The sequence below is a fragment of the Taudactylus pleione genome, unplaced genomic scaffold (assembly GCF_031769625.1).
Source record: "Taudactylus pleione unplaced genomic scaffold, aTauple2 ptg000457l, whole genome shotgun sequence".
Lineage (NCBI taxonomy): Eukaryota > Metazoa > Chordata > Amphibia > Anura > Myobatrachidae > Taudactylus > Taudactylus pleione.
This window is the reverse complement of record NW_028284859.1, coordinates 1,725,293-1,746,143: the sequence shown is the minus strand read 5'-3', so window position 1 is coordinate 1,746,143 and position 20,851 is coordinate 1,725,293. Positions and strand designations below refer to the sequence as shown.

Sequence of the window (20,851 nt, the reverse complement as noted above, 5' to 3'; positions counted from 1 at the left end):
TCCTGCTCATGTGCTATGCTGTCTGCCGTGTCCTGGGCAGGTGCACTGATGCATTCTGGGCTGGTGCTGTCTGCTGTGCTGTCTGCTGTGTCCTGGGCTGGTGCTGCTGATCCATTCTGGGCTGGTGCTGAGCTGTCTGCTTTGTCCATCTGGGCTGGTGCATATACATCTGGGCTGGTGCTGTGTCCATCTGGGCCCAAGTTCTGGACTCCAAAAAAATATATATATATTGTAAAAAAAAGCAATAAAAGTGTCTTTTTGTGTAATCTGTTTCCAGCCAGCAACGCAAGTTGCAACCTAGTGCTGCCCGACTCCAGTCGTCATCAATCGGTGCTCTGGGCCCAAGTTCAGGAGCAGAAAAAAATTAAAAATAAATTGTCTTTTTTTTTTATCTTTGTCTGTGTGTGTGTGTGCGTGTTATTCTTAACCACACAAGATCCAACCAGCAACGCAAGTTGCAACCTAGTGCTGCCCGACTCCAGTCGTTATCAATCAGTGCTCTGGGCCCAAGTTATGGAGCTGAAAAAAAAATACTAAAGTGTCTTTTTTTGTGTGATCTTTTTACGTGTGTGTGTGCATGTTAGGCTTAACCGCACAAGATCCAGCCAGCAACACAAGTTGAAACCTAGTGCTGCCCAACTCCAGTCATCATCAATCGGTGTTCTGGGCCCAAGTTCTGGACCTGAAAAAAAATGTAAAAATATATTTTTTGGTCTAATATTTGTCTGTGTGCGCATGACTGCACGTGTGTGAATTTTGTAACCGCACTTTGGCTACACTATTGGTGCTTGTGACACTGCTTCAAGACTGCAGACAATATGGAGGGCTGTCACATGACAGGAGAGCCAGTTCAAGAACCACAAGTTGTAGCTGTCGCCAGCAGTGCAAGGCCGTCAACTTCCTCATCCTCTATGAAGACCCATGCCCCAGGGCTTAAGTCACGCCATCGATATGGTAAAGCAAGTTTCACTGAAATTAAGAAAAAAAAAAATTAAAGTAAATTTGCCTTTAGATAAACAAAAAATTGGCACTATGCCATTCACTACACAAAGTGGCCAGGAAATGATTAGGCCTTGGCCTTTCTTTATGAATATTGCTTATTCTGATAGCACTTCTGCTTGTAGTAGTAGTGGTCGTGGTCCAATTAAAAATTTGAAAGTTGTTAAGACAGCTCCGGAAAAACCAACTGTGTGCCCTGAGAAATCTAAATCACAAATCCCCGATGAAAGTGCAAGTGTGTCCGTGGTTGCTATGTGTGAGCCAGACCTAAATACTAGTGTACTAGAGGATCCTCCAAGTTCCAAAATGTGTGTGCCCTCTGTAAATGTGGGGAAGGGCAGTCAACATCTTGCAGACATAGTCACTGAGGATGCTTCTGTGGAATTGCACATGGAGGAGGAGGATATTTCGGTAGTTGAAGGCGCTAAAGATGATGAGGATGTTGATGATGAAGATGTTGTTGATGAGGATGTTGATGCCAAGGATATCCTTTGTGTAAGTAAGGCATTGAAAAAGCCAAAGCCCATTGTTGTCATGCCGGGGCAAAAGGCAAAAAAATCCACCCCAAACCAGATAACAGTTGTCAAGCCATATGTAACCATTGCCTAGCAAGAGTGAGTAGAGGGAGGAACCTAAACCACCTAGGAACCTCCTCCTTGTTACGTCACTTGGAGCGCATTCATCATATATCAAAGTGTATGTCGCCAAGTTCCAAAACTCAAGTCCAGTGTCACCTACCTGCTTCCTCTCTGTGGGATCCAAGCGCCTTCGATCTCCAACACCTGCATCATCAACATCCTCATTCATCATTGGGAGTAGGCCTGCTGCATCCAATGTTGTTATTGGAAGTATGATTGACTCCTCTCCTATCCATGATTCCTTAGAAGGATCCTTGATGACTATGCCTGTTGCTGCTGCTGTTGCTGTCAGTGGATCTTCATCCCAGAAGGGGACCAGGAGGAAGACTACTTGTAGTGTATCTTCCAAAATACAATTAACTGTCAAACAATCGTTTGCAAGGGCAAACAAGTATGACAGCAATTACACAGTTGCACAGCGGATTACTGATGCCAGAACAGCTATGCTGGTATTATATGTGTGCGTCCAGTATCCGCCATTACCGCAGTGGGGTTTCAACAGTTAATTGAGGTCATGTGTCCTCGCTACCAGATCCCGTCTAGATTCCACTTCGCTAGAACAGCAATTCCAAATCTGTACAAGGACATTTAAAAAAACCTTATTAATGTCCTCAGAAATGCTGTTGTACCCACTGTCCACTTGACCACTGATATGTGGACAAGTGGGACAGGGCAAACTAAGGATTACATGACTGTGACAGCCCACTGGGTAGGTGTATTGCCTACAACAGCAACAGCAGCAGCAGCAGCAACATCTACCAAAAGACAGCTGATACAGAGGCAGGCTACTCTTTGTATAACTGGTTTCACTAAGAGGCATACTGCTGAGAACCTCTTAGAAAAACTAAGGGAAATTATTGCTAAATGGCTTACCCAAATTGGACTCTCCTCTGGATTTGTGATTTTGGACAATGCCACCAATATTGTGAGATGCATTTCCAACACATCCCTGTTTTGCTCACACAATTAATTTGGTGGTGCAACATTTTTAAAAAAATGACAGGGGTGTGCAGGAGATGCTCTCCGTGGCCCGTAAAATATCCAGAAGTTTTAGACATTCGGCAAATGCTTGTTGAAGATTGCATGACTAGCAGGTACTGTTAAATTTGCCCTTCCATCAGCTGAAGCAAGAGGTAGTAATTTGGTGGAATTCTACTCTCTATATGCTTCAGGGGATAGAGGAACAGCAAAAGGCCATCCAGGGCTATACAATGGCTTATGACATAGGCCGTGGAGGGGGAATACACCTTACTCAAGCGCAGTGGAGAATAATTTCCGTGTTGTGCAAGGTTCTCAAACCCTTTGAACTTGCCACACGTGAAGTTAGTTCAGAAACTGCCAGCTTGAGCCAGGTCATTCCCTTCATCAGACTTTTGCAAAAACAGATGGAGAAACTGAAGGAGGAGGTGAAATGGAGCGATTGCGCAAAGTATGTCGGACTGGTGGGTAAAGCCCTTGATTCACTTCACCAGGATCCAAGAGTTGTCAATCTATTGAAATCTGAAAAATATATTTAGGCGACCATTCTGGATCTTAGGTTTAAGTCCTACCTTGTGAGTTTTTTTCCAACAGACCGAAATCTAAAACTGTGCAAAGAGATGTTGGTAAAAAAATTGTCAGCTGCAGCCACACGTGACACGCCATCATCTCCTCTTTCAGTTTCTGCAGCTGCCAGGAAAATACTCAATTTTCCTTACAGAATGCCTGCTGGTCATGCAGATTGTTCACCAACAAATGACATCTGGTCGGGCCTGAGAGAACTGCTTACTAGTGACATGTCTTATACCGTGACTATGTGTGATACGGTCTCCATTCACAGAATGGTGGAGGACTATTTCAGAGATAACATCCTAATAGGCATGTCAGACAGTCCCTTTCAGTACTGGCAGGTAAAAGCGGCATATTGGAGTCCCATACACAAACTGGCATTGCATTACTGCCCACCCTCCAGTGTGTACTCCGAAAGAGTTTTCAGTGCAGCTGGCAAACTTGTCAGTGATCGGCATATGAGGTTATTTCCTCAAAATGTGGAAAAGATGATGTTCCTTAAAATGAATTACAAATTCCATGAGAAAGACATCTACCAACAATTACATGAAAAAATTACAGAGGCACCTATGGTGGATTCCAGTGGGGGCAAATTAATATTGTGTGAAGAAGAGGATGCACACACTGATGGGGATGACGAGGATGAGGACGAGGATGATGACAACTAGTAATGCAAAGCCAGTTTGTGTATGGGATAATTTTCATTTCCATGTCCATATCACATTGGCAGCTTTTTTTATGGGGGTCCAAACACACCAATCATTTCAGCCACAATTGGCAGTCCTTGTTGCTGAAATTATTGGTTTGTTAAACTGTTAATGTCCTGTTTCATATACAACATAAGGGTGGGTGGGAGAGCCCAAGGACTATTCCATCTTGCACCTTTTTCCTTTCCATTATGTGCTGGTTGGGGCATTGCTGCCTGACATTTTAAATTAATGTTATGGTTGGTTTAGGAACCAATGATTTGTTTTTAAATTTATTTTTTATCAGTTTTACAGCCAGGGGCTAAACCAATGAATTTATTTTTATTAATTATTCAGCCAGGGGCTGCACCCAATGAATTATTTTTTACTTTTTTAATTAAATTATTATTAATTATTCAGCTGGGGCTGCACCAATGAATAGTTTTTTTTAATTAATGTATTATCAATTTTACAGCCAGGGGCTGCACTAACTATCAACTATCAATTCTTCAATCCTCAAGGGTATCCCAGCCATCATCTTTGCACAGTCCTCAACTCTATTAATAATTATATCAATCAGTTTTGAGCCAGCAAGCTGGATGCAACCTTTTGGCCCTTTAACTAGATGAAAAAAACAATATTGTGAGCTGTGAGGTGGTCAAAATTGACTCGAAACAAGTAAAAATAAATGTTATTGAGATTATTAATACTGTAGGAACAAAAAAAGGCCAATTTTATGTGATTTTAGCTGTTTTTTTTATTTTTTAAGAAAAAAATCCAGATCCAAACCAAAACACGAAAACAAAACACGGAGGTGAGGTTTTGGCAAAACCAATCCAAATCCAAAATCAGGGGAGATCCAGATCCAAAACCAAAACACTGGAGTCAGCGCACATCTCTAGTTCTGAGTCAAACCGAGTGCGAGTTCTGAACCACTTTGGGGCTCCATGTCGAACTGAGTCCTGGTTTGGTTTTGCGGTCAGCTCGGAACTTGGTTTTAAAATCAAACTTGGGTTTAGCATTGCATGTAATCAGGTCCAAATTACATGATTGTAGCTTCTTTTTTTTTAAATACAGATCCAAAACCAAAACTAAAACACATAAGGGTGTTGCAAAACCAAATATGAAGATGAATTCAGATCCAAAACCAAAACATGGGGGTCCTCTCACGTCTCTGCTTTTCTAGTATTTACACTTTATAGAGCTTCCATTTCTAGACTTCTACAGTAGTAAATGGTTAACAAAAAGTGGCTCTTATCCAGTACAGAGGTCTGATTACATTGCAAATCGCTCTGTGATTTAGGCATAACTTGTTCTCAAGAATTTGGGAAGCTGCCACAATTTTACTGATGTGAAACTCATAGCTTGCTAACAAATATATATACGAATACTGTAAATCCTTTTGTACATTTGCAGACTGGCATATGTCAAGTATCTACTTCTTCTTTACAGAGAACCCTACAGAAAATGGAGACAGATTTCACAGACAAAGATACATATCAAGATATATTTGATCCAGAAGGATATTTGCATACCTATTATAATCCAAAATCAGGAATTTTGGTGGTTGATGGATTTCTAGATTTTGCATTAAAGAAGCTCCATGAAGCTTTTGTATTGAGTAAGTACACTGTTTTATCATCTGTTACTGTCTTGGGGCTGTATTTACTGTACTAAGCAGCAAATTTTCAAAACCTAAATTTTTGAAGATTATGTTACTGATTCAGCAAGGATCGCATTTGCAAAGCTGTATGCAGGCAGCTTTGCAATGCGATCCTTGCAATCAAGCAAATGCAGCACGAGGTGTATGACCCTATCTGCTGCATTTGCGATCCCAGCACTGTGACGGAGGTCGCAGTGCTAGGATCACCATCGCACCCATCGGTGGTCAATGGTCGCGATCAGGGCATAAAGTGGTCCTAGAGAAGTGGTGGAACTCATCTCTCCCGCAGCCTACTCCCCACCCCCCGCCATGCTAGTCTGACAGGTCAAAACAAGTATGAAAACAGTTCTTTACACAAACACACACACACACACAGACCGTGAGTGGCTTTCTGTCTATGGGACTTCTGTGTAGGGACTTGGTGGATGTGGAACTAGTTCCTTCTAACATTAGAGGTGACAGAACTCAGTTCCACCCCATTCCTGCCCACTTTAACCCCTGGTCGCGATGATGGACTCGAGATTGCGAGCCCAGCAGACTGCGTATGTCCACGCAGTCTCTGGGCTGGCCACTCCCGAAAAATGGGGCGGACATGCCCGGTTTCCGAGAACGCCAGCCGCCCTCACCCCAGCAAGCCTGATTTTGCATTTAGTGTTATTGCCGTTTTAAATAAGCTGATTTATAAAAATTTATTATATTAACATTTTAAGTCAGTGCAGCATTTTCCACAACAATTTTTACACTTTTGCCAAAATACCGTTTACGGGATATTTCTACCGACCTGAACTATAGAACTGTTTGTGGGACAGCAAGCCACTATTTATATAAGGTAGTACAGTATTTGTGGTTCATGTGCTGAGAGGGATAACACAACAGAACCCATTTAAGATGGTGTCATGTTGCTGTAGTGTTCTATTTAACTAGAAACGTCTCCTACAAAACTAAACATAATAGTCAAGCAGAGGATTAAAATCTCTGTCTATTGCCACCATCTCTGCATCTCTGCACCAGCAACCAAGCCTTATCCATTACTATATATATATATATATATATATAAACTTTAATATGAGGGAAATTCTACTATTAAGAAATACAACTGAATTATATTATGTTTCTATGATCTTGTGTTTGCTTCATCAATGTCACTAGTTCATGGTTCGATATGGCATCCATTGTTTGGTGCAAATTACAACATCACCATAAAAGCTGTCATAACTGTTACAAAGTCTTCTGGAACCTTGGTGTTGTACTAACTCATGTTAGTACAACACCAAGTACACTAAATGAAAATCTGTACAGGTTTATACAGATATTAGACATGTTCAGAAAGTAAGTCAGGTACAATACTGTTCATTAAGGTATAGCAATACTAAAGATCTGTGCAGACCCCCATGTTGTGATTTTGGATCTAGATTTATCTTTGTGTTTTGGTTTTGGGTTCGGATAAAAATCTCTAAAAAAATATTTAAAGATCTATAAAAATAATAAAAACAATCGATAAAAACAGCTAAAATGTCAGAATAAAAAAACCCGTATTCAGTTTTTAAATCCGAGTTTCTAATCAGCAACAGATTCGAACCGGAACTCGATTCGAACCAGGACACAAAAGTGAATCCGAACCTTGACCTAGTTCTACTCGGAACCCCTAAATTCATAAATTCAGGTGTGTTCAATTTTTAAACATCCTGACCCGCACATCTCTAAGAAATACTTGTGAACTATAACTCCTTTTCACATTTTTATATAATCAACTCCAATATGGCTCTTACAGACTAAATACTTGTATCATAAATGGACAAGTGGAGTCCAAGGTGGCCTCCTGTTCAATCAGCTTCACTCATATTTTGACTGGCAGACTGATTGCAGAACCACCCCTAATGCTATAATTTATATAAAAGGAACCACAAATCTGAATCTCAGTCAGATAAAGAGGCAAAATCTATCATAGGAGAATATTTATCCCAAATCAAACCAATATATATAATATTTCAGGGGCCCCATCCATTCATCAGGTTGGGGGCTTATTGGTTCTTCATACTGTATATAAATTAACCATATGTCATGTCATTTTTATTTGTTAAACAGGAGGTGTGAAGGGAAAGATCTTGATTGACATTGGCCATGGACCCACAATTTACCAGGACCTCTCAGCTTGTGAAGCCTTTGAGGAGATCATCGGTGCTGACTACACTGATCGCAATCGAGAATACTATGAAAGAAGCCTGAGAAATGAGCCAGGGACATTTGATTGGACAAATGCAATACAAAAAGTCTGTGACCTGGAAGGAAAAGGGTAAATTAAGATATTTTATAATGCAAGCAAATTTGTGGGCAATTTTAATGCACCCAATTCTGTGATAGGTGCAGATACATTTTTGTGCCTACAAAATATATATATTAAAAAAAAATATATATATATATATATATATATATATATATATATATATATATACTGTATATATAAATATATTATAATATCTCACATTCCTCCCAATATTTGAAGTAAGTAGGTTCAGGACAAAACTGATGGCTGCCGGCTATGCAAATATTTTGCCAATGCCATGTCCCTAAACTTTCTTGTCCATCCTAATTTGGGGGCCTCTGTGAGTTTTAAACAGGGGAAGGTTTATAACTATGCACAGTTGGTCTGTGCCTAAAGGTTGAAGATGCCGAGGATTAGCTCTTCACTGTGCAGTACATCTGTCAATGTTTTTACTCTTCATCTCTAAAGAAAAATAAGTGAATGAGAAATAATCAACATATACGTTTGTAATTGTGCAGAGTAGTAACAATAGTTGAACTCTGCGCTAAGTGTCGCAAGCTAGTGGGGGTGTAATGGAAATGATGACACTTGTGTAGGAAGTAAGGCCAGAACTTCCATAACAAAGTGTGATACCCAGCACAAATGAAACAAGCAGAGCCTTCTCCTCCTTGGCCCACCTCCCTGAATGGTCTACTAGATGCAGAGATGTAGCGTGGATCCCAGGTGCTCAGAGCTGGCTCATGATATGTCACACCCACACATTGCAGAGGGGCATCATAGGACATTTACATGCCACTCAGACATCTCCACATGCCACCATTCTGTTTGCTAATACTTATAGATGGAGATTCCACCACCCACTGTCACTGATTATTGTTGTGAGATGATGGTGAAGGATGTGAGGGTGATGTCACATGAAATTGATGGTCACTGGTATGGACAAGCACTCCCCATCAGGTCTGGTGATTCATTTAAGGGCCTGCTGCAACCATCCGCTTGTGGCATTTAAGACAGGCCCCTATGGTCTAAAATGACATATATTCAGTATATACATAACATGTATATGGTGGTCATTCGAATATATATATATATATATATGCAGCCAGCTAAGGTGCTAAGGTGCAGCACTCCCTTGTAAAAAACCACAGAGACCACCAGGGAAATAAAGGAACGTTTCAGTACTTTAAGTACTATCTTCAGCCATATAACAATACCAATGACAGCTTATCTTACATACATCCCCCACCCAATGTGCATAAAGTGTGCTAGACAGGCCATGCTGGACTGAAAGTGGTGATTGCTGATGACATCAGCATGTACCGTGTCATCAGTGAGAGACACAAATATTACCATAGTAATGAATACACAAATACAAAAATGGCACTGCTAGCATAAAGATAACAATACAGGTAATGGATAAACAGGCAACATAATGCAAAATACAATAATCATCACAATAATATGTACATTTTAGAACAGAACTAGAACATGTGTGAATTAAAATAATTCACCTAATAGTAGAATCAAACACATAGCAGTAACCATGACAACCAGAAATGGTTTGGAAACATATAAAAGGTAAATATATATATATATTAGGGGAGAGCGGGTTCGGATTTCTGAAATCCGAACCCCCCCGATCCGAGGGCGATCCAAGTCAGGCTCGACTTTTCCCGCCTGACTCGGATCTGAAATCGAGGCAAAACGTCATCATCCCGCCTTCCGGGTCTCGCGGGTTTTGGATCCTATATAAGGTACCCGTGTCGGCGCCATTTTCTCACTCGGCTGTGGACAGTGAAGAGGGAGGGTGGGAGTTAGGGCTGGCTGGGCTGTGTAGTGTAGTGTAGTGCAGTGTAGTGTTGTGCTGTGCTGCACTGTGCTCCTGTTGTCCATAGGGGTTGTGTCCACTACTTCAAAGTCCATAGGGGCTGGCTTGACTGTGTTGTGCAGTCAGTTGTCCTTAGGGGCTGTGTCCACTCCAAAGTCATGTGCAGTGTCCCAGTCCTAAAGGGTTGCTGTAGTGTTGTCCAGGGGGTGCTCTGTCCGTCAGGGGTGCTCCCACCAAGTGCAAAAAATATATATATTTTTTTCTGTGTTTGTAAATTGTGTGCACTGTGGCTGCACGTGCATCAACAAAGTGAGCAGCGCCAAGCGTGCGCCTGTGTCCCATAAGTAAAAGGCCAGCTGGCTTGTCCGTTAAAGGGTGCTGTAACCCCCAAAGGGCACTCCAAACAAAATAAAAAAAAATATTTTTTTGTGTTTGTGAATTGTGTGCGCAGTAGCCGCACGTGCATCAACAAAGTAGTGCCAAGCGTGCGCCTGTGTCCCATAAATAAAGGGCCGGCTGGATTGACCGCTAAAGGGTGCTGTAACCCCCAAAGTACACTCCAAACAAAATAAAAATAAAATTTTCTGTGTTTGTGAATTGTGTGTACTGTGGCTGCACGTGCATCAATAAAGGAGCAGCGTCAAGCGTGCGCTGTGTCCCATAAGTAAAAGGCCAGCTGGCTTGACCATTAAAGGGTGCTGTAACCCCCAAAGGGCACTCCAAACAAAATAAAAAAATACATTTTTTTGTGTTTGTGAATTGTGTGCGCAGTAGCCGCACGTGCATCAACAAAGTAGTGCCAAGCGTGCGCCTGTGTCCCATAAATAAAGGGCCGTCTGGATTGACCGCTAAAGGGTGCTGTAACCCCCAAAGGGCACTCCAAACAAAATTAAAAAATATATTTTTTTGTGTTTGTGAATTGTGTGCGCAGTAGCCGCACGTGCATCAACAAAGTAGTGCCAAGCGTGCGCCTGTGTCCCATAAATAAAGGGCCAGCTGGATTGACCGCTAAAGGGTGCTGTAACTCCCAAAGGGCACTCCAAACAAAATAAAAAAATATATTTTTTTGTGTTTGTGAATTGTGTGCGCAGTAGCCGCATGTGCATCAACAAAGTAGTGCCAAGCATGCGCCTGTGTCATAAGGTAAGGGCCGGCTGGCTTGACCGTTAAAGGGTGCTATAACCCCCAAAGTACACTCCAAACAAAATTAAAAAATATTTTCTGTGTTTGTGAATTGTGTGCGCAGTAGCCGCACGTGCATCAACAAAGTAGTGCCAAGCGTGCACCTGTGTCATAAGAAAAGGGCTGGCTGGCTTGACCGTTAAAGGGTGCTGTAACCCCCAAAGTAGACTCCAAACAAAAAAAATATATTTTCTGTGTTTGTGTGCGCCTTAGCTGCACGTATATATCAATATAACACAAATGGAGGACCAAACTTTCTCCAATAAAAATAAAATAGGGAAAGATCAAGAACCACTTCCTCCTAGTGCTGTTGCTGCTGCTGGGAGTTGTTCATCATCCCAGAGAGGAAGTAGGAACACCACTACTTTTACTAAACAATTGACCCTCCAACAGTCACTAGCGAGGAGGATGAAGTGCGACAGCAGTCATCCTGAAGCAAAACGTAAAACTGAGGTCTTGACTGCTATGTTGCTGTTAGACGTGCGTCCGGTATCCGCCATTAGTGCAGTAGGATTTAGACAATTGATGGAGGTAGTGTGTCCCCGGTTCCATATCCCGTCTAGATTCCACCTGCATAATTTTTTTATGTGTTTGTGACTTGTGTGCGATGTAGCCGCACGTGCATCAAAACAGTAGCAGCGCCAAGCGTGCGCCAGTGTCATAAGTCAAGTGCCGGTTTGGACATCTGGTCCGGACTGAAGGATGTGCCACCAATTTCTGACAAGTCTACTGTCACTGCATATGATACTGTCCTCAAAGCAGCAGCGACAAGCGTGTGTCTGTCTGTTAAAGGGTGGTGTAACCCTCAAAGTGCGCTCCACAAACAATAAAATAATTCTTATTTTTTTTTCTGTATTTGTGAAATGTGTGGGCTGTAGCTGCACCTGCATCCTTAAAGCAGCAGCGACAAGCATGTGTCTGTCTGTTAAAGGGTGGTGTAACCCTCAAAGTGCACTCCACAAACAATAAAAAAATTCTTCTTTTTTTTTCTGTCTTTGTGAAATGTGTGGGCTGTAGCCGCACCTGCATCCTTAAAGCAGCAGCGACATGCATGCGTCTGTCTGTTAAAGGGTGGTGTAACCCTCAAAGTGTGCACCACAAACAATAAAAAAAATGTCTTTTTTTTTCTGTCTTTGTGAAATGTGTGGGCTGTAACCGCACCTGCATCCTTAAAGCAGCAGCGACAAGCGAGCATCTGTCTGTTAAAGTGTGGTGTAACCCTCAAAGTGCGCTCCACAAACAATAAAAAAAATGTCTTTTTTTTTCTGTCTTTGTGAAATGTGTGGGCTGTAACCGCACCTGCATCCTTAAAGCAGCAGCGACAAGCGAGCATCTGTCTGTTAAAGTGTGGTGTAACCCTCAAAGTGCGCTCCACAAACAATAAAAAATTCTTATTTTTTTTTCTGTCTTTGTGAAATGTGTGGGTTGTAGCCGCACCTGCATCCTTAAAGCAGCAGTGACAAGCATGCGTCTGTCTGTTAAAGGGTGGCGTAACCCTCAAAGTGCGCTCCACAAACAATAAAAAAATTCTTCTTTTTAATCTGTCTTTGTATAATGTGTGGGCTGTAGCCGCACCTGCATCCTTAAAGCAGCAGCGACAAGCGTGCGTCTGTCTGTTAAAGGGTGGTGTGACCCTCAAAGTTACGCTCCACAAACAAAAAAATTCTTCTTTTTTTTCTGTCTTTGTGAAATGTGTGGGCTGTAGCCGCACCTGCATCCTTAAAGCAGCAGTGACAAGCGTGCATCTGTCTGTTAAAGGGTGGTGTAACCCTCAAAGTGCACTCCACAAACAAAAAAATTCTTTTTTTTTCTGTCTTTGTGAAATGTGTGGGCTGTAGCCGCACCTGCATCCTTAAAGCAGCAGCGACAAGCGTGCATCTGTCTGTTAAAGGGTGGTGTAACCCTCAAAGTGCGCTCCACAAACAATAAAAAAATTCTGCTTTTTTTCTGTTTTTGTGAAATGTGTGGGCTGTAGCCGCACCTGCATCCTTAAAGCAGCTGTGACAAGTGTGTGTCTGTCTGTTAAAGGGTGGTGTAACCCTCAAATTGCGCTCCACAAACAATAAAAAAATTCTTCTTTTTTTTCTGTCTTTGTGAAATGTGTGGGCTGTAGCCGCACCTGCATCATTAAAGCTGCAGCGACAAGCATGCGTCTGTCTGTTAAAGGGTAGTGTAACCCTCAAAGTGTGCTCCACAAACAATAAAAAAATTCTTCTTTTTTTCTGTTTTTGTGAAATGTGTGGGCTGTAGCCGCACCTGCATCATTAAAGCATCAGCGACAAGCGTGCGTCTGTCTGTTAAAGGGTGGTGTAACCCTCAAAGTGCGCTCCACAAACAATAAAAAAATTCTGCTTTTTTTTCTGTCTTTGTGAAATGTGTGGGCTGTAGCCGCACCTGCATCCTTAAAGCAGCAGCAACAAGCGTGCGTCTGTCTGTTAAAGGGTGGTGTAACCCTCAAAGTGCGCTCCACAAACAATAAAAAAATTCTTCTTTTTTTTTCTGTCTTTGTGAAATGTGTGGGCTGTAGCCGCAGCTGCATCCTTAAAGCAGCAGCGACAAGCGTGCCTCTGTCTGTTAAAGGGTGGTGTAACTCTCAAAGTGCGCTCCACAAACAATAAAAAAATTCATTTTTTTTCTGTCTTTGTGAAATGTGTGGGCTGTAGCCGCACCTGCATCCTTAAAGCATCAGCGACAAGTGTGCATCTGTCTGTTAAAGGGTGGTGTAACCCTCAAAGTGTGCTCCACAAACAATAAAAAAATTCTTCTTTTTTTTCTGTCTTTGTGAAATGTGTGGGCTGTAGCCGCACCTGCATCCTTAAAGCAGCAGCAACAAGTGTGTGTCTGTCTGCTAAAGGGTGGTGTAACCCTCAAAGTGCGCTCCACAAACAATAAAAAAATTCTTATTTTTTTTCTGTCTTTGTGAAATGTGTGGGCTGTAGCCGCACCTGCATCCTTAAAGCAGCAGCGACAAGCGTGCGTCTGTCTGCTAAAGGGTGGTGTAACCCTCAAAGTGCGCTCCACAAACAATAAAAAAATTCTTCTTTTTTTTCTGTCTTTGTGAAATGTGTGGCCTGTAGCCGCACCTGCATCCTTAAAGCAGCAGCGACAAGCGTGCGTCTGTCTGTTAAAGGGTGGTGTAACCCTCAAAGTGCGCTCCACAAACAATAAAAAAATTCTTCTTTTTTTTTCTGTCTTTGTGAATGTGTGGGCTGTATCCGCACCTGCATCCTTAAAGCAGCAGCGACAAGCGTGCATCTGTCTGTGAAAGGGTGGTGAAACCCTCAAAGTGCGCTCCACAAACAATATAAAAATTCTTCTTTTTTTTTCTGTCTTTGTGAAATGTGTGGCCTGTAGCCGCACCTGAATCCTTAATGCAACAGCGACAAGCGTGCTCCTGTCTGTTAAAGGCTGGTGTAACCCTCAAAGTGCGCTCCACAAACAATAAAAAATTATTTTTTTTCCTGTCTTTGTGAATTGTGTGGGCTGTAGCCACACCTGCATCCTCAAAGCAGCAGCGACAAGCGTGCGTTGGTCTGTTAAAGGATTACATTGGTGACATCATCCAAGTATTCATGTCAGACAGTCCGTACATGTACTGGCAGGAAAAAGAGGCAATTTGGAGGCCCCTGTACAAACTGGCTCTATTTTACCTGAGTTGCCCCCCCTCCAGTGTGTACTCCGAAAGAGTGTTTAGTGCAGCCGGGAACCTTGTCAGCGAAAGGCGTAGGAGGTTGCTTCCACAAAATGTGGAGAAGATGATGTTCATAAAAATGAATTATCAACTCTTCCAGGGAGACCAGCCTCCAGAACGTACAGAGGGACCTGTGGTGGTGGATTCCAGTGGGGACGAATTAATACTCTGTGAGGATGAGGATGTACACAACACTGAAGAGGGTGGGGAATCGGTGAATGAGGAGGATGAGGATGACATCTTGCCTCCGTAGAGCCAGTTTGTGCAGGGCCAGATTTATTGCCAGCTTGTTTTGTTGGGTCCCAAACGAACCAATCATTTCAGCCACAGTCGTGTGGCAGACCCTGGCGCTGAAATGATTGGTTTGTTAAAGTGTGCATGTCCTGTTTATACAACATAAGGGTGGGTGGGAGGGCCCAAGGACAATTCCATCTTGCACTTCTTTTTTTTCTTTGCATTATGTACTGTTTGGGGCCTAGTTTTTCAAACTGCCATCCTGTCTGCCACTGCAGTGTCACTCCTAGATGGGCCACGTGTTTGTGCCGGCCACTCGTGTCGCTTAGCATAGTCATCCAGCTACCTCGGTGCAACCTTTTGGACATAAAAACACTATTATCAGAATATTATATTATATCAGAATAGACTGGAAATGAGTGGAAATTAAGGTTTTTGAGGTTAATAATAGCATAGGAGCAGAAAAATCAACACATTCTGTGTTTTTAGCTGTTTTTATGCTTTTTTTAAAAAAAATACAGATCCAAAACTCAAAACCCAGAACCCAAAACACCGAAGGGTGGTTTTGGCAAAACCAATCCATATCCAAAACACAAAGAAAGATCCAGATCCAAACACAAAACACGAAAAGTGGCCGGTGCACACCCCTAATATATATATATATATATATATATTTATATATATACAGATATGCCCACGCATAGTGCAAGACATGCTCCCGCGAGCGGATACACGCACTGCGTTTGTGCCCGTACCCCCTTGGGAATGCATGGTGCGATCGCAATACACACCTTAGCGTATGCTGTCGCGGGGAATCGCATGGCGTAATGTGTGCGCATGTTTGTGGCGCGATCATCCACACTCTAATTGGGCACAATTGTATTTATATAAATATATATATATACTGTATATATAATTATATATACACACACACATGCACGCGTACATACACGAATGAAGTTGAATTATTAAACTATAAGTCAATAATAACAAAGTTATGTTAATTTTAATAACGTGTAATGATAACAAAGGGTTGGAAGCTAACTTGACTGCAGGGACATTGGGCCTGATTCAGACCCACTCGCGAGCGGCTGTCCGCTCGCAAGTGGGTCGATGTTATGGACTGAGCATGCGCACGACGGAGGGAGCTCCGTCATGCGCATGCGCCAGACGCGACGAGCGAAGGAAAGTCCTTCGCTCGTTGTGTCCGATCAAAGGGGGCGTGCTGTCAATGTTGATTGACAGCACTCCCCCTTTGGTGGGCGTGTCGGGGGCGTGTCTCCCTGACGGGGGCGTTCCCACGGGAACGCCTCCCGTCAGAAGCCGGCCCACTGACATCACTAGCCAAAATCACTCCGGAGCTTGCGGTTGAAAACCTCAACCGCAGGCTCCGGCTCGCAATTTCGATGGTCGCGATGGTCTCGACCATCGCGGCCATCACAAAGCACGCTCGTATAGCCTGTGGGTGGTGACCCACAGCTATACGAGCATCCAGGAGGACGCTCCATGAAAATGGAGCCCGGCCCTCATTCAGAGCGTGCGCTCTGCTCAGAGCGTACGGCTCTGAATGAGGGCCATTGTGCATGGAGGAATTATAGATGGCACATGGAGAGAAAAAGAGGCCTCCTTAAAGAGAGTGGCACCCAGGAACATTCCCCCTGCAATCCTCTTTAATCTGTCTTTGCCTGTAATAGTGATCCAGGCCTTGAACTGAGGGCCTGATTCAGACCCGCTTGCGAGCGCTGAGCTCCTGCAAGCGGGTCGATGGTGCCCTAGTGCGCATGCGCACGACGGAGGGAGCTCCGTCGTGCGCATGCGCGAGACCCGAATAGCGACGGCCAAGCCGTCGCTATGGGTCTCGCACCAAAGGGGGCGTGCTGTCGATGGTGAGTGACAGCACACCCCCTTTGGTGGGCGTGCCGGGGGCGTTGCTGCCCAGACTGAGGCGTTCCCTTGGGAACACCTACCGTCTGGGGCCGGCCCCACTGACATCACTAGTGATGTCAGTGGGAGTGCTTTTGGCTCTGATAGAGCCAAAAGCACTCGTGGACTTGCGGCAGCGAGACCCTACCGCAGGGTCTCGTCGCATGCCTGATGGTCGCGATGGTCTTGACCATCGCGACCATCTTTTTGGCCGCTCGCATAAGCTATGGGTGGTCACCCACAGCTATGCGAGCGGCCAGGAGGCCGCTCCAATATTAGGTAGGAGGGCCCTGATTCCGAGCGAGCGCTCTTGTCAGAGCGTCCGGCTCTGAATCAGGCCCTGAGTCTGATTCACACTGGTAGGTCTCCATATCAGTCCAGGTTCCTAGTTTGTTACACCCTCACCAGGACCGAAACTAGGATATTTGTCACGCGGGGCAAGGTAGTAATTTGGTGCCCCCAAGCATAGAGAGTTGGTTGGGGCGCTCCAGCTTGGGGGCCCCCTGAGAGAGGGGTGCCAGGGGGCATTTGCCCCCTTAAGCCTGGGGCTTTTGCGTGTGCTGTGTTTGTGTATGTGTATGAGGCTTTCTGTATTGCAGACAATTATAGCCACTGGAATAAATCAGTCTCCACGTTACTATAGACACAGTGGCAGACTATACTACTAGAGACTGACTAATGACACCACGCAGCCATGGTACATCCAGTCCCAGCACTGGCCCAACTATCCTAATCATTGCACACTCAGCTCCAACATTCGAACAACTATCCCAGCAATGGCACACTCAGCCCCAGCCATGGCACAATTATCCCAATCATGGCACAATCAGCTTCAGCCATGGCACATCAAGGCCCAGCATTGGCACAACTATCCCAATCATGGCACATTTAGTCCCGGATAGACAAACTTAGCCCAGGCACTGGCACAACTATCTCAGCCATAACACACTCAGACAGCAGCCACAACACACAGCCACTGCCTGCTCCAGGGAATTCCTCTCTGCAGTTTTCTTCTATGAATACTTCTTGATCTCTCAACCACCCTCCTCCACCAAATCTTTATTTAACTGATATTCTGATTGGCCGACACTCACCAGCTCTCCCCCTGATTGGCTGCCAGCATCCGGCCCTAGTTAGTACTTGGCTGCCTGGATTCTTACCTGTGATTGGAGAGTGCAGCTCTCAGTCAATGGGATGGGCACTGCTATTGGCTGGAAGGAGACAGAGCTGGATTATGTGCCGGGAAGGGAGGACGGAGCTTGGCTGGTCAGTATGTCATTGTTCATGATATGTGGGCCTCACTTTGGCAGCATGGCATGCTCTCTGCACCCCCTCTCCAATCTGGTGCCGGGTGCACGTGCCCCCCTGGCCCCCCTAGTTGTGGCCCTGCACTTACCATCTATTATTCGCTGAGAGAGGCCCTGGGTATGACTTAGGTGCCAAAGTGTGTGTGCCTACATGCCTAAACTATGTAAAACATCTCTGTATTTAAGTTTTAACTTATAGGTGTTTCTATGTTCTTACAAGACAGGGAACATGGCCCTGCAAACAATAGATGCTACTCACATGCGTACTGTATGCACATATTGTAAAGGAAAATGTGGTCCTAATACTAGAATAGATATCAGTTTATTATCGCTGTATTTATATTCAATCATGAAAATAAAAATTAAACAATTTAAGAAGTTACACATACATTGTTAGGGCCTGACAGAGAGTTGTGTGCAATTCTGTCAGTGATGGATGTCATGATTTTGAGCAAACTCTGCATTAGAGATGTGTTGTTTGGTTCTCCAGAACTCTGAATCCGGACAGATCCGAGTCACGGTTTTGATCTTAGTTTGGAATTCAGATTAAAAATTTTAATTTCGCGATTTGTATTGCAAAAATTAAATGATTTTAGCTGTTTTTATAAACTTTTTATCAATTAAAAAAAAAAACCCAGATCCAAAACCAAAACATGAAGATTAATCCAGATTCAAAACCAAATACAAAACAAGGGTCAGCGCACATCTCTAGTCGGCATGCATCAGGGCCTGCATGTGCAACTTAGAGCAAATAGGGACATTTCACAGTCATACGGATCTGTCAGATCTCCAATTGTGGCTGAGTGGGTGTAACTGGGCTGCAACTAAGGATAGGGCTGCTGCAAATAATGTTGCCCACTTTCACAAGTGGATGGGGGTTGTAGTTGCATAATTGTAGTAGACTCTGAATACGGGCAAAGATCCATATTTATTTCTGATTACAGAAAGCAGCCACAATTGCAGACACTTTGGGCCTGATTTAGAGTCAATGTTCAAAGAGAATAATGAATTTTGCATGCGCGAAAATCAGATGGACAAACTTTATGTGCAACTCTGATCAGGGCTTTAGTCTATTAATTAATTCAGATCAACAATATTCTTTATTATGTCTAAAATCATATACGGTTATTTATTTTCAGAACATCCATAACAGAGAAGAGAAAGAAGCTGAAAGAGACAGTAAAGAAAACCATTAACTGTGATGTTCTTAATAGCAACCCCTTGGAGCCATTGGTTCTGCCAAAGGTTGATTGTGTCATGTCTCTTGGGTGTCTGGAGTGTGCTTGCAGTAATCTGGAAACCTATCGAAATGTGCTTAAAAATGTATCTTCTTTGCTAAAAGATGGAGGACATCTGATCATAACTGAGGTCCTTAACTGCAGCTCTTACTTATCAGGGGGTAAGAGGTTCTCCTGTCTGGTGTTGACCGAGAAGTTCATGAGAGAAGCTATTACTGAGACAGGATTTGACATCCTGGATCTGGAGGTCATCCCCAGAAAGTATGACAAAGACCAGTTTGAGCTCTGTAACCATGACTCAAGCTTGTTTGTGCTTGCACGTAAAGTGCGAGATATCTAAGAGGAACCCTCCAAAAAATGTAAAACGTGATCATTAAACATTTCTAATTTTTAGTTATTCATTAAAAAAAATTACAAGAGATAACGTCACTTGTCACGCATGATGTGCAGAGATAGATATTGAATAGTGCATCACTCATATATTTGGTTAGTGACCCATTGTTTTATTAGAATAGAAGCTACATTATACAAACAAGTTTCAGAGAATTAAAACACTTCAGACATCTAGTTTCCATGACAGATACTTACAGGCACCTACAGTAATATATATATATATATATATATATATATATATATATATATATATATTGTAGGACAGAATTATTAATTGGTGTCATGATGCTTTATATCTGAGTAAAGTGATATTTCTTCTACAAATCTGGCGAGTGTAACTTGCATTTTTTCTTATTTTTATAAATATATATACAGTATATATATATATATATATATATATATATATACACCACAATATTAAATTATGTTCGCTATCATTTATTTTGTTATTGTTCTTATTAGAGATCTTCAGTTCGGTTTTCCTGAAATACGAACACACCCGAACATAGGGAGTCCCAGGTCGCAATCACTGTGTGGTTCCGAGTGGAACTCAGTTCTGGCTCGGGCTTGCTGTAGGTTCAAAACTCAGATTTAAAAACCGAACATGGGTTTTGGATTGCATGTAAACAGGTCCAAATTACATGATTTTAGTTGATTTATTCGATTTTAAAGGAATCTAAAACAGAACCAAAAAGCAAATCTGAACCAAAACACTTGAGGGTGGTTTTGTCAAAACCACAAAATGATAATGAATTAGAACTAAAAAAAAACACGGCGGTCTGCTGGCATTTCTAGTGCTTATACCACAGTGTTATAATACATCCTCAAACTTTTAAGGTGTATCAACACACAGAACTATTGCTCACTGCTCAGTAGAGTCATCTAGCTACATAAATGTATACTGTGACTCCTAATAATACATGCATGTTACACAAATAACAAATTGTTGCACTTCTATTGCAGTACACAATCCCCATTGTATGCACAGCTGGCATGCAGTCACTGTATTTGCCAAGAAAAAGGAAACATTTTCCCCCAGCACTCTGCAAAGGACCAGCAAAGAGACTTGAATACTGCATGATAATACAAATACAGGGATATCAGTTTGCATACATTTGCAAAGATATGTTTTAGCCACAAGGCCACGTCAAGGTTTTTCTGTTTTGGTGGATTCGTACGCCAAATGAAAATAGCACCCACTTTGAGTCATACAATTGCATACTATAAGGCTACATGATAATAGCACATACATGTATCT

The 20,851-nt window shown here is 42.9% G+C and overlaps 1 protein-coding gene across 1 annotated transcript; it reads left to right on the top strand.

Moving 5' to 3' along the window:
- Positions 1-5,202: 5,202 nt before the first annotated feature.
- Positions 5,203-19,853, top strand: LOC148504746 (indolethylamine N-methyltransferase-like). The gene is made up of 3 exons (XM_088448525.1): positions 5,203-5,492; positions 7,620-7,827; positions 19,102-19,853. Exons 1-3 carry the CDS (start codon positions 5,339-5,341, stop codon positions 19,538-19,540), a joined length of 801 nt encoding a protein of 266 aa, XP_088304651.1. The 5' UTR covers positions 5,203-5,338; the 3' UTR covers positions 19,541-19,853.
- The last annotated feature ends 998 nt before the right edge of the window (positions 19,854-20,851 follow it).